Source organism: Haematobia irritans, chromosome 3 (genome assembly GCF_050003625.1).
Source record: "Haematobia irritans isolate KBUSLIRL chromosome 3, ASM5000362v1, whole genome shotgun sequence".
Classification (NCBI taxonomy): domain Eukaryota; kingdom Metazoa; phylum Arthropoda; class Insecta; order Diptera; family Muscidae; genus Haematobia; species Haematobia irritans.
Genome location: NC_134399.1, coordinates 213,928,262 through 213,939,767, shown reverse-complemented (window position 1 = coordinate 213,939,767; position 11,506 = coordinate 213,928,262). Strand labels below are relative to the sequence as shown.

At 36.2% G+C, this 11,506-nt stretch overlaps 1 protein-coding gene across 1 annotated transcript; it reads right to left on the bottom strand.

Moving 5' to 3' along the window:
* Positions 1-4,770: 4,770 nt before the first annotated feature.
* On the bottom strand, positions 4,771-9,989 carry LOC142231421 (uncharacterized). The gene is made up of 2 exons (XM_075302029.1): positions 7,101-9,989; positions 4,771-7,026 (listed from the first exon to the last, which is right to left on the bottom strand). Exons 1-2 carry the CDS (start codon positions 9,987-9,989, stop codon positions 4,771-4,773), a joined length of 5,145 nt encoding a protein of 1,714 aa, XP_075158144.1.
* Between the last annotated feature and the right edge of the window lie 1,517 nt (positions 9,990-11,506).

Genomic DNA, 11,506 nt, shown 5'->3' with positions numbered 1-11,506 from the left:
ATGAAATTTGGCACGTATAGTTACAATGATAATTCTACTCCCTATGCAAAATTTCAACTAAATCGTAGCAAAAAATTGGCCTCTGTGGGCAAATGAGTGTAAATCGGGCGAAAGCTATATATGGGAGCTATATCTAAATCTGAACCAATTTGGCTGATATTTTGCAAGCTTTTCGAGACTCATAAAATATTCGGATGTACGGAATTTGAGGAAGATCAGTTGATATACACGCCAATTATGACCAGCTCGGTGAAAAATATATATGGCAGCTATATCTAAATCTGAACCGATTTTTTCCAAAATCAATAGGGATCGTCTTTGAGCCGAAACAGGACCCTATACCAAATTTTAGGACAATCGGACTTAAACTGCGAGCTGTACTTTGCACACAAAAATACATACACAGACAGACGGACAGACACAGACAGACGGACATCGCTAAATCGACTCAGAATTTAATTCTAAGCCGATCCGTATACTAAAAGGTTGGTCAATGATTACTCCTTCATGGCGTTACATACAAATGCACAAACTTATTATACCCTGTACCACTGTAGTGGTGAGGGATATAAAAAGATTAAAATGTGCATTAAAAAAATATTTAGTACATTATATTAAAGATTACGCAACCTAAATATTTAGATGTGCAACTTACAAAATATTAAGGAAAAATTTCTTTAAAATAATGAAATTTTAATTAAAATAAAGTTTGAAATCTTTGCTTCAAAAAATTTGTATACCCTCCACCATAGGATGGGGGTTATATTAACTTTGTCATTCTGTTTGTAACACATCGAAATATTACTCTCAGAACCCATAAAAGTATATATATATTCTGGGTCGTGGTGAAATTCTGGCTCGATCTAGGCACGTCCGTCCATCTGTTGAGATCACGCTACATTCCGAACGAATCAAGTTATCGACTTGAAACTTAGTACAAGTAGTTGTTATTGATGTAGGTCGGACGGTATTGCAAATGGGACATATCGGTCCACTTTTACGTATAGCCCCCATACACTCAAAAAAAAAAGTTTACTTAGATCCAAAGATTTTGACCTTCCCTTAAGGATTTTGGTATTGATTCTGAGCCAAAGAAGCGGCTTCTTTAAAATCTATGATAAATAAAATAAAAATTTGATACAGATCTCATTCATCGAATTTTTATCCTCTTTTTGCGATATATTAATAAAGGTATTTATGTAAAAACAAATTCCAATTTAAAATCCAAATTATGACAGGTACTTCAAAGAAAAACAGTTTTCCTAATGTTAAAAAAAAAACTTTAAACCAAAGATGCAAATCCTAAAAATAAGTCTGAGCCTATATTTGAAGTTATTTTATCTTAAATTTAAAAATGCAATATGTCAGTTGAGTTAAAGGCGATTTCTTTAAATTAAAAATATTTTTCTTTATTTTAAGGAAAATTTGCCTTACTTTAAAGATCTACAATTTCATCAGCGAGACCGAAAATTTCAAGATTTGTGTCCTAAATTTAATGAAAAAAATTTGAAGGAAGGATTATAAACTTTAATGTAATTAAAATGTCATCAAAGGGTGATACGGTCAAAATTTGGTCAAGGGAAAACGCGTGTAACTCGGTGAAATCGTTTATTTAAAAAATCAAATTAAATTTCTTTTTCAAGTTCAATTAGTATAAAATTCAGGAAAAATATTCAGTTAGGCTTTCGCTTTTTTTTGACACCTGCCATCAGATTTTGTACAGCCACCTTGTCCACCTTCTTCGCCGCAGAAAGCCAGTTTGCCTTGAACTGCTGCTCGTCCTTAGCAGTTTGTTTGGTCTTCTTTAGGTTCCGCTTGACAATAGCCCAGTATTTCTCAATTGGGCGGAGCTCTGGCGTGTTGGGAGGGTTCTTGTCCTTGGGAACCACCTGCACGTTGTTGGCGGCGTACCACTCCATGGCCTTTTTACCGTAATGGCAAGATGCCAAATCCGGCCAAAACAGTACGGAACAACCGTGTTTTTTCAGGAAAGGCAGCAGACGTTTATTCAAACACTCTTTCACGTAAATTTCTTGGTTGACTGTCCCGGAAGCTATGAAAATGCTGCTTTTCAAGCCAAGAAATATCTGGTTTGGCAAGCCAAACCACGAACTTTGACAGTTTTATGTGCCTGAAAATATCTGCTACCTTTCCCCTTCCTTTTGCCGTATAAAACTCCTGTCCCGGAAGCTGCTTGTAATCGGCTTTGACGTAGGTTTCGTCGTCCATTATCACGCAATCAAGCTTCGTCAGCATCGTCGTGTACAGCCTCCGGGATCGCGCTTTGGCCGTCGTATTTTGTTTATAATCGCGATTTGGAGTCACTATCTTCTTGTAAGTCGATAGTCCGGCTCGTTTTTTGGCTCGATGAACGGTTGTAGACGATACACCCAGCTTATTTGCGGGTTTCGCTTGAAACTACCGGCAACTCTCTTTGTCGTCTCAGCGGCTTCCGGTTTTCGATTTCCCCCCGATCCAGACTTCCTGGCTGTCGACAAACGTTTCCCAAACACTTTAATTACATTTGTAACGGTTGATTTGGCAACTTTTAGCAATTTGGCAGCTTTGCGTGCGAGTAGCTCGGATTTTCGCGATGCGCAAGCAAAATTTTGATACGCCGCTCTACTTGCTTGGACGGCATTTTAACAACTGAAGAGTGAATTCCAAAATCAAAATAGGAGCAACATTTTACACACAAAAAAAATTTTTCTGATTCAATCACCAAATTAATTGATCCAATTAATTTTTTAATTGAAATGTCTTCAATCACAAAAATGATAGTATCAATCACAGTTTTAATTGGGCATAGAAAAAATTCTTGATTAAAAAATTAATTGATTTTTTTCAGCAAATTTCAATTAATTTATTAATTGATTCAATTAAAAATTTAATTGATGTTGATTGCAAAACTCAAATAATTTATTAATTAAAAAAGGTAACTATTTTTAATTACTTTCTGAATTGGCTTAAAGTTTTTATTTGGATTAACAAATGATTGGTTGAAATACATTTTTCATTAAAAATTAAAAAAAAATCAGCACTTTTTTTAACTGAATTAGTCTTCCGAATTTGATTAAAAAGTTAATTGTATCAATTAATTTTTTAATTAAAAATTTTTAAATGTTCAATCATTGACTTAATTAAGTTAATTTTCTATCATGATTAAAAAGTTAATTGTATCAATTAATTTATTAATTGAAAAAATTTTCAACTTCAATTAACTTTTTAATTGGAAATATTTTGGTGATATTTTTTTCTGTGTACACACACACACACCTTCAAAATGAGGGGTGTTCAGGTTTTTTAAATGTAAAATTGAAAGAAATACGTCAAGTTTATATTGACCGTATCACCCTTTATTTTAAAGAATTTTGTCCTTAACTTTGGGTAAATTTCGATTCCTAAAATTTAAGTTGCACAATCTTCCATATTACGTCAATATTTTTTCAGTGTATAAACGGACCCCAAGATTTGGCTTGCGGAGCCTCTAAGAGAAGCCAATTTCATCCGATCCGGAAATTTGGTACATGGCGTAAGTATATGGTCTCTAACAACCATGCAAAAATTGGTCGATATTGGTCCATCATTATATGTAGTCCCCATATAAACCGATCCTCAGATTTGGCTTGCAGAGTCTCCAAGAGAAGCAAATTTCACGCGATCCGGCTGAAATTTGGTACATGGGCTAGTATATGGTCTCAAACAACCAAGCAAATACTGGTCCATATCGGTTCATAATTATATATAGCCCCCATATAAACCGATCCCCAGATTTGACCTTCGGAGCCTCTTGGAGGAGCAGATTTCATCCGATCCTGTTGAAATTTGGTACGTAGTGTAAGTATATAGTCTCTAATAACCATGCAAAAATGAGTCCATATCGGTTCATAATTATATATAGCCCCCATATAAACCGATCCCCAGATTTGACCTCCAGAGCCTCTTGGAGGAGCAGATTTCATCCGATTCAGTTGAAATTGGGTACATTGTGCTAGTATATGGCCGTTAACAACCATACCAAACTAGGTCCATACCGGTCTATAGTTATATATAGCCCTCAGATAAATCTATCCCAAATCACATAAGAATTGGTCCCTATCGCTTCATAATTATATATAGCCCCCATACAAAGCGACCCCCATATTTCAATTCTGGCTCTCTAATTACCTCGCAAAGGTACCCCAACCCAAGTAATTCGATTCTGGAAGACAGTCATTAGTAGAAGTTTCTACGCAATCTATGGTGGAGGGTGCATAAGATTCAGTCTGGCCGAACTTACGGCTGGATGTACTTGTTTCTCCTCAAGGGAAATATTTTTAATTCATGTACACATTGTTTTTGAGTGTATTTATTCTAGTATTGCTTTCACTTCGCTTTAATATGATCGATTTTATGTCTGATGCCCGATAATAAATTAAAAATCTGTTAAAATATGTAATTGTATGGTAAAAAAAGAAAACTCGATGAGGGTTTGTGGTGATTGCTCTTTAATCGCATAAAACGTACTGTCCTACATTTCTACTTTCTAACAACTTAAAGGTACAAAAAATTTGACATTTCATTCTTAACTGAGAGCCTTCTCTCTTAGTGATGGAAAAACTTATAATTATCGAATACTTGAGGAAGAGTGAATGATACACATAAAGAATATTAAAATAACAACTTTATACAAAACAAATATATCAGATATAAAATTCATAAAAACAGAGAGCCATATTAATTTCACATGTTGATTTCACCAAACATCCTGCCCCCATTGAAACGCTAGTTTCAATCATATTCACCGGATGGTAACACTGCTATCTTGTGCACAGCTCGTTTCAGAATTCCATTTTTCGTTTTAACTTCAACTACTCGTACCTTTCCATCGCGACCTGGGAATAGTTGTATAACCCTGGCAAGAATCCATCGTTGTGGAGGGGTATTGTCTTCATGGACAATAACCAATGAACCAATCTTCAAATTCGATTCCGACTTGTACCACTTGGATTTCTCTTGCAGGCTGAGTACATAGTCTCTAGACCAAAGTCTCCAAAATTGTTGTTTAAGGAATGCAACCATTTGATATCTCTTCAAATAGTTACAATTCAAGTGATGCTCAAAACTCTCTTCGGGCAATGAGAGAAACGACGAACCAATAATCATATGAGCTGGAGTCAATGCCTCTCCATCATTCGGGTCATCTGATTTTGCTGCAATCGGCCGAGAATTTAAAATAGACTCGACTTCAACCAAAACTGTTTGCAACTCTTCCAATGTCAAGTGAGCTTGCGATATATTTTTAACAAGGAGAATCTTTGTCGACTTAACAGCTGCCTCCCAGAGACCACCAAAGTGTGGTGATCTGGGAGGTATGAATGAAAACTGAAAACCAGTTATGGCGCAGTACTGCATCAATGAATTTGTGTTTTCTTTATCAAAATATTTCTCTTTAAATTCTTTGAGCTTATTGTTCGCTCCAACAAAATTGGTTGCATTATCACAATAGATTTTCAACGGTATTCCCCGTCTGCCTACAAATCGCTTAAGGCACAGGAGAAATGCATTTGTCGATAAGTCTGACACAACTTCTATATGTAGAGCTTTAGAAGCAAAGCAAACGAAAAGTGCAACATATGTTTTGTAGGGAGCCTTGCCTCTGATGCGATACGATGTATAAAATGGGCCGCAAAAATCGACCCCACAAATCAAAAAAGGCCGATGCGCAATGAATCTATCTGCTGGTAAGTCGCCCATTATTTGCTGTTGTAAGCGAGGTTTATATTTGAAACAATGAACGCAATTTCGGACTACCTTCCGTGCAATTTCTCGAGCATTTATCACCCACACTCTTTCTCGAAGAATTCCGATGAGACATTTAGGTCCAGCATGATAATGTTTGCGATGAAGATATTCAATGAAAAGTTGCGAAAACCGGTGATCTTTCGGCAAAAGTGCAGGGAATTTCGTATCGTACGACAAGGGTGCATTCGCTAGCCGTCCCCCTACCCGAAGAATCTCCCGAGAATTATTAAAAATATTTTTCTCCTCAATAAATGGCGTTAGCTTTTGAAAGCACGGCTTTAGTACTTCATTTTTCTTGATACGTTGGATTTCTTCGCTATATGTCGATTGTTGTATTTCATTTACTATTCTCCAAAAGGCTTGATCGAGTTCGGCACTCGAAATAACCTTGCCTCTATTTTCTTTGTTAAAGACACGATATATGTACACTATTGTGTAAAGAATACGAAGATATGATAACTGTCTATTGATGATTTCCAATATTGCAGAAGGTGGGACACACGCTATATTGAGTGCTGTTTTTCGCATTTCATTTAATGGCAATTCGACATTATGTGCGTTATTGTTTGGCCATTCATTTTCACACTGTCTCAAAAAATTAGGACCTTCAAACCAAATAGTGTCAGCTAATTCATTGGCTAGACAACCCCTTGATACTATATCCGCGGGATTCTGCTTCGACGGCACATGTCTCCATGTTATTTTATGAGTAATATTTTGAATTTCGGATACTCGGTTCGCAACAAAGCAAACGAACGATGACGAATGTTTTTTAAGCCAACTCAAGACTATTTTGGAATCGGACCAGAAAAATATCTTGTAATTATATTTATCGAATTTGTGCCGTATTTTTTCCCAAGTTTTACTAAGTAGTAAGGCCGCACATAACTCAAGCCGTGGGAGTGACTGTTGTACAACTGGGGCAACCTTTGATTTACTGATAAGCAAATTTGACTTGTAGCGGTTATCTTCGAAAGCCCGTACGTAAATGCAACACCCGTAAGCCACGAGGGAAGCATCCGCAAATCCATGAATCTGGAACTCTTGCTCTGTTGAGGTCAGCACAAATCTAGGAATTTCTAATTGGTTCAAATACGACAAGCTTTCTCGAAGTTGGTTCCAGCGATTAGCCATGTGTTCGTTTACTGGACAATCCCAATCAAAATTTTGTTTCCATAGTTCCTGAATGAGTATTTTATAAGAGACTGTAATTGGGCTTATAAGGCCTAGAACATCGTAAATCTTTGAGACAGCGCTCAATATTGATCGTTTTGTAATTACTTTGGATTTTCTAGATCGAATTGAAAAGAAAAAACATCGGATTTAGATTTCCAGATCAAGCCTAGTGTTTTTGATATGTATTCATTGTCTGTTTTTAAGAATATGTCGTCCATTTGAGCTGAGATCTGATTGCAATTCGAATTCCACTTTGACAAAGAAAGACATGCCCTTCCCAAAACTTCTATAATTTCTTCCTTTTTTCTCAATAAATCGGGAATATTCTCCGCCCCTGTGAGTATATCGTCTACATAAACATCATGCCGAAGAACCTCAGTACCAATTGGAAATAAGTCTCGAAATGTATCAGCAATGAATATCAGACTTCTTATGGCCAAAAACGGAGCAGCCGATGTCCCATAAGTAACCGTATTTAATTGGTATAGATTGAGAGCATTTGAATCATCATCTCTCCAAAGTACGAGTTGAAATTTCCTATCTCTTTGATCGACCATAAATTGCCTGTACATTTTACAAATATCGGCACACATAGCAAATTTGTTTAACCGAAAGGCAAGCATTGTGATAATAATTTCTTGTTGAATCGTCGGTCCAACCATTAAAATCTCATTTAAAGAGAAATTTGATGACGTTTTTGCTGAGGCATCAAAGACAACTCTTAATTTTGTAGATGTACTCTGTAATCGAAAAACTGAGTGGTGTGGTATTACATAGTGCTTGTCTCTCAGTTCATCAAAGCTTACTATAGACATATGACCAAGGCTTATATATTCGTTCATAAACTCTCTGTACATTTTTTTGTGTTCTGGATTTTTTTCTAATCGTTTTTCTAGATAACAAAAACGGCGATGAGCAATTTCATACGATGACCCTAATTTGTCAGACGGTTGTTTAAATGGTAATCGAACTTGTATTCTTCCATTTTCATCGAAAATCGTATTTTCTAAATAGTGTCTTTCACACTGTTCTTCTTCTTCTGTCATGACTGATTTGGTCTCCGTAAACTCTTCTATTTCCCAAAAACGTTTCAACAATGAATCGAGATCGTCGATTTTGGTAACCACATTACACGATGATACTTGTTCAACAGCATTCGAGTCGACTACGCCGCCCACTACCCATCCAAACACAGTATTTTTTAATGAGTGGAGTCCACTGCCTAAAACTATTTTTCCTTCCACAAGAAGGTCAAAGAAAATTTCCGACCCGATGAGAATATCAATTCGTTGCGGAATATAAAAATGCGGATCTGCTAGCAAAATCCCTTCTGGAATGGGCCAACTTCCGATATTTAGTTTTTCGACTGGATGTTGGTACGAAATAGCATTTATAACTAGAAAACATGAAGACCACTTAAATTCGGTTACACGGGATTTTATGAACGCTTCTGTTGTATATTTAATACGGGTTCTATTATTTGACACCCCTGCGATTTCTTGTATAGCCTTCATTAGTGGAAGGTTTAAACGATTGACAGTGTCCTGGGTTATAAGATTTATTTCAGAGCATGAATCTAGAAGTGCTCTAACAGGTTGCCAACTTCCTAATTTATCTTTCATTAAGACGATAGCTGTGGGTAATAAGCTATGACGAAAACTACGAGTTGGTAAAGAGAGTGATGTAGTTACATTAACCGATGAAGTGTTATACGATGACGAAGATTGTTGAGCCTGTTGGCTTGTTGATGGTTGCGACGAAGATGGTGTGAACGAAGAAGCCGTTGATGAAAGAGGATGCGACGGTAATTTCGATGAGGTGTTGGGTGCTGCAGTAGCTTGAGAGAAATTATTGTGCAATGTAGAATGGTGTGAGACACGACATTCACGACAGCGAGATTTTGACATACAAGCGGCTACTCTATGGCCTTTGCGTAAACAATTGATACAAAGAGAGGCTGTTTTAACGAAATCAAATCGATGAGGTATAGGAAGAGCTAAATACGACGAACAATTGCTTATGAAATGCTCTTGAGACTGACAATACTCACACAATGCATGTGACGTCACGTAAGCTGTTGCTGGACGTCGGTCTTTTGGTTTATGCTTGTACTCTGAATGGTTTGAATCACTGTAATGGGGCTGTGCCGTTTCCAGAAATTGACATCGCCTGCTAAGAATCGCATAACATTCATCCCATGATGGCAGTTTTTGCAAATTTTGTTTTTCATTGTAAACCGTTTTCGACTCGGGATCAATTTTCGACAAAACGATGTGTATGATTATAGCGTTCAGTACATCTTGTTCGGAACCTATTGATAATAAAGAGGATCTAATAGCAGCAACGTTGTCTAAAATTGATCGCAATCCAGTTGCACTAGGCTTAGAAATCGAACTTATGGCGAACAAAGAATTAATGGTGTCAATGAAAATGAGTGATTTATTATCATATCTTTCTTTTAATCGATTAATGGCGCGCTCATAGTTTCCTTCCGTAACGGGAAATGGTTCTATGACCGCCAAGGCTTGTCCACTTAAGCAATTGAGTAGGTAATTAAATTTATCAATCACAGGTACCGACGAATCTTCATGAACAAGTTTATCAAATGTGCTTATAAATCTTGAAAATTCGGAATATTTGCCATCAAACTTTGGTAATTTAAGCTGAGGCAGACGAGATTGATGAGCTGTATGGTTCTGGGTGACATTAAGCAAGCTTTGGTCTAAGTTACTTGACCGACGATTTGTATTTAATCGCTTTAGAATGACCGCTTTTGCTGAAATAAATAATTCCTCTATTTCAGATCTGGCCGAATCGGAAGAATTTAATTTTTCGATTTGTGATTGGATATGACAAATCTGCTTGAAATATGACTCAAGAATCTGTAACCGACATTCAAGAATCGTTTCATCTACAACATCACCGTCCTTTTCAATTTTTGTTTTGACATTAGTAATATTTCTTTTCATAGTTGAGCGCTGTGACTTCAACGCCGTTAATTCTGCGTTCGTTGTATCATCGTTTCCCATCGTGGCAGTGGCTTTTAAACTTTAATCAAAGTAGTTCGTTTTTTGTTCAAAATAGATCAACAAATGTTTTTCCAACTCTAGCTTTGATAGCAAAAACACTCATTCACAATAGATAAATAACCCAATACAATGAGTGAACGACGATTGTTGGGGTAAGAGATTAAGAGAATTGGTTTAGGTTTCGAAAGAGAGGCAAAGTTGTACTCTCGGTGAAATGATGTTAAAGAAAACGAAAAATTTATATTCCAATCCAACGGTAAACGATGATGTGTATGTTTGTATATTGGTAGATTTGATAAAACCAAAAAGTGTACTTACAACATACCAATGCGACTGTCCACGTTGTTGTTGTTTTCTTTGTAGACTTACTGTGCTTTACACTTTACTTACTCCGTTGTTGCTTGATGGATAACGATGACGAAGGGCATGAAGAGATGGTAGGTGACGATGATTATGTTTTGAAACTGGTCGTGATGATTGACGAAATGGTGGGGGAGGCTAGCAATAATGCACAAATAACTCGAACCTCAAATCTCCGACGAAGGTATATGATGAGTGGGGGGTGATCAATGCAAATTTCTCGATGACTTTAGATTGATTGTGTGTGTGACTTTCAGCAACTAATGTATGACCTTTCGATGACAAAATTCTCAATGATGAAATAATTCGTCTCGAAGATAATAAATGCCAATTTCTTTTGACCAGAACAAACTCTCCTGGTCCTGTCACGGTCGCCAGTTTTATGTATGGTAAAAAAAGAAAACTCGATGAGGGTTTGTGGTGATTGCTCTTTAATCGCATAAAACGTACTGTCCTACATTTCTACTTTCTAACAACTTAAAGGTACAAAAAATTTGACATTTCATTCTTAACTGAGAGCCTTCTCTCTTAGTCATGGAAAAACTTATAATTATCGAATACTTGAGGAAGAGTGAATGATACACATAAAGAATATTAAAATAACAACTTTATACAAAACAAATATATCAGATATAAAATTCATAAAAACAGAGAGCCATATTAATTTCACATGTTGATTTCACCAAACAGTAATAATCCTTAACTATGTATCAGCAAAAAATACGAAAACCAAAGTAATCTTCAATTGAAAAACTATTATACATTCAATATTCACAAATCTCAGTCACATCTCAAGCTTACCTACTTAGAAAAATCAATGAATGGATTGGTAGTCTAACCAACAAAAAATCAAAAAACAATACAAACTGGCGTTAAAAAGAAGCCGCCTCCATTAAAACTAAAGGCAAAGCAACTTATCAACATCCTTAGTACAAATCCAATGTGAAGTAGTATGGCGGCGATATTTATAAAACTAGAATAAGTCTTGTGTGTGGTTTTCACAAACTCACTACAATAAGTCCATTACATCTTTAGTTTGACATAGTCTATTTATCCTTTAACGGGGATCTTTATGCTTTGCCAAAAAGCTAAAGAACCATAACTGATCCTCTTAACAACATTTAGTGTCGAATATAGCAAACAATAAAAAAACAACA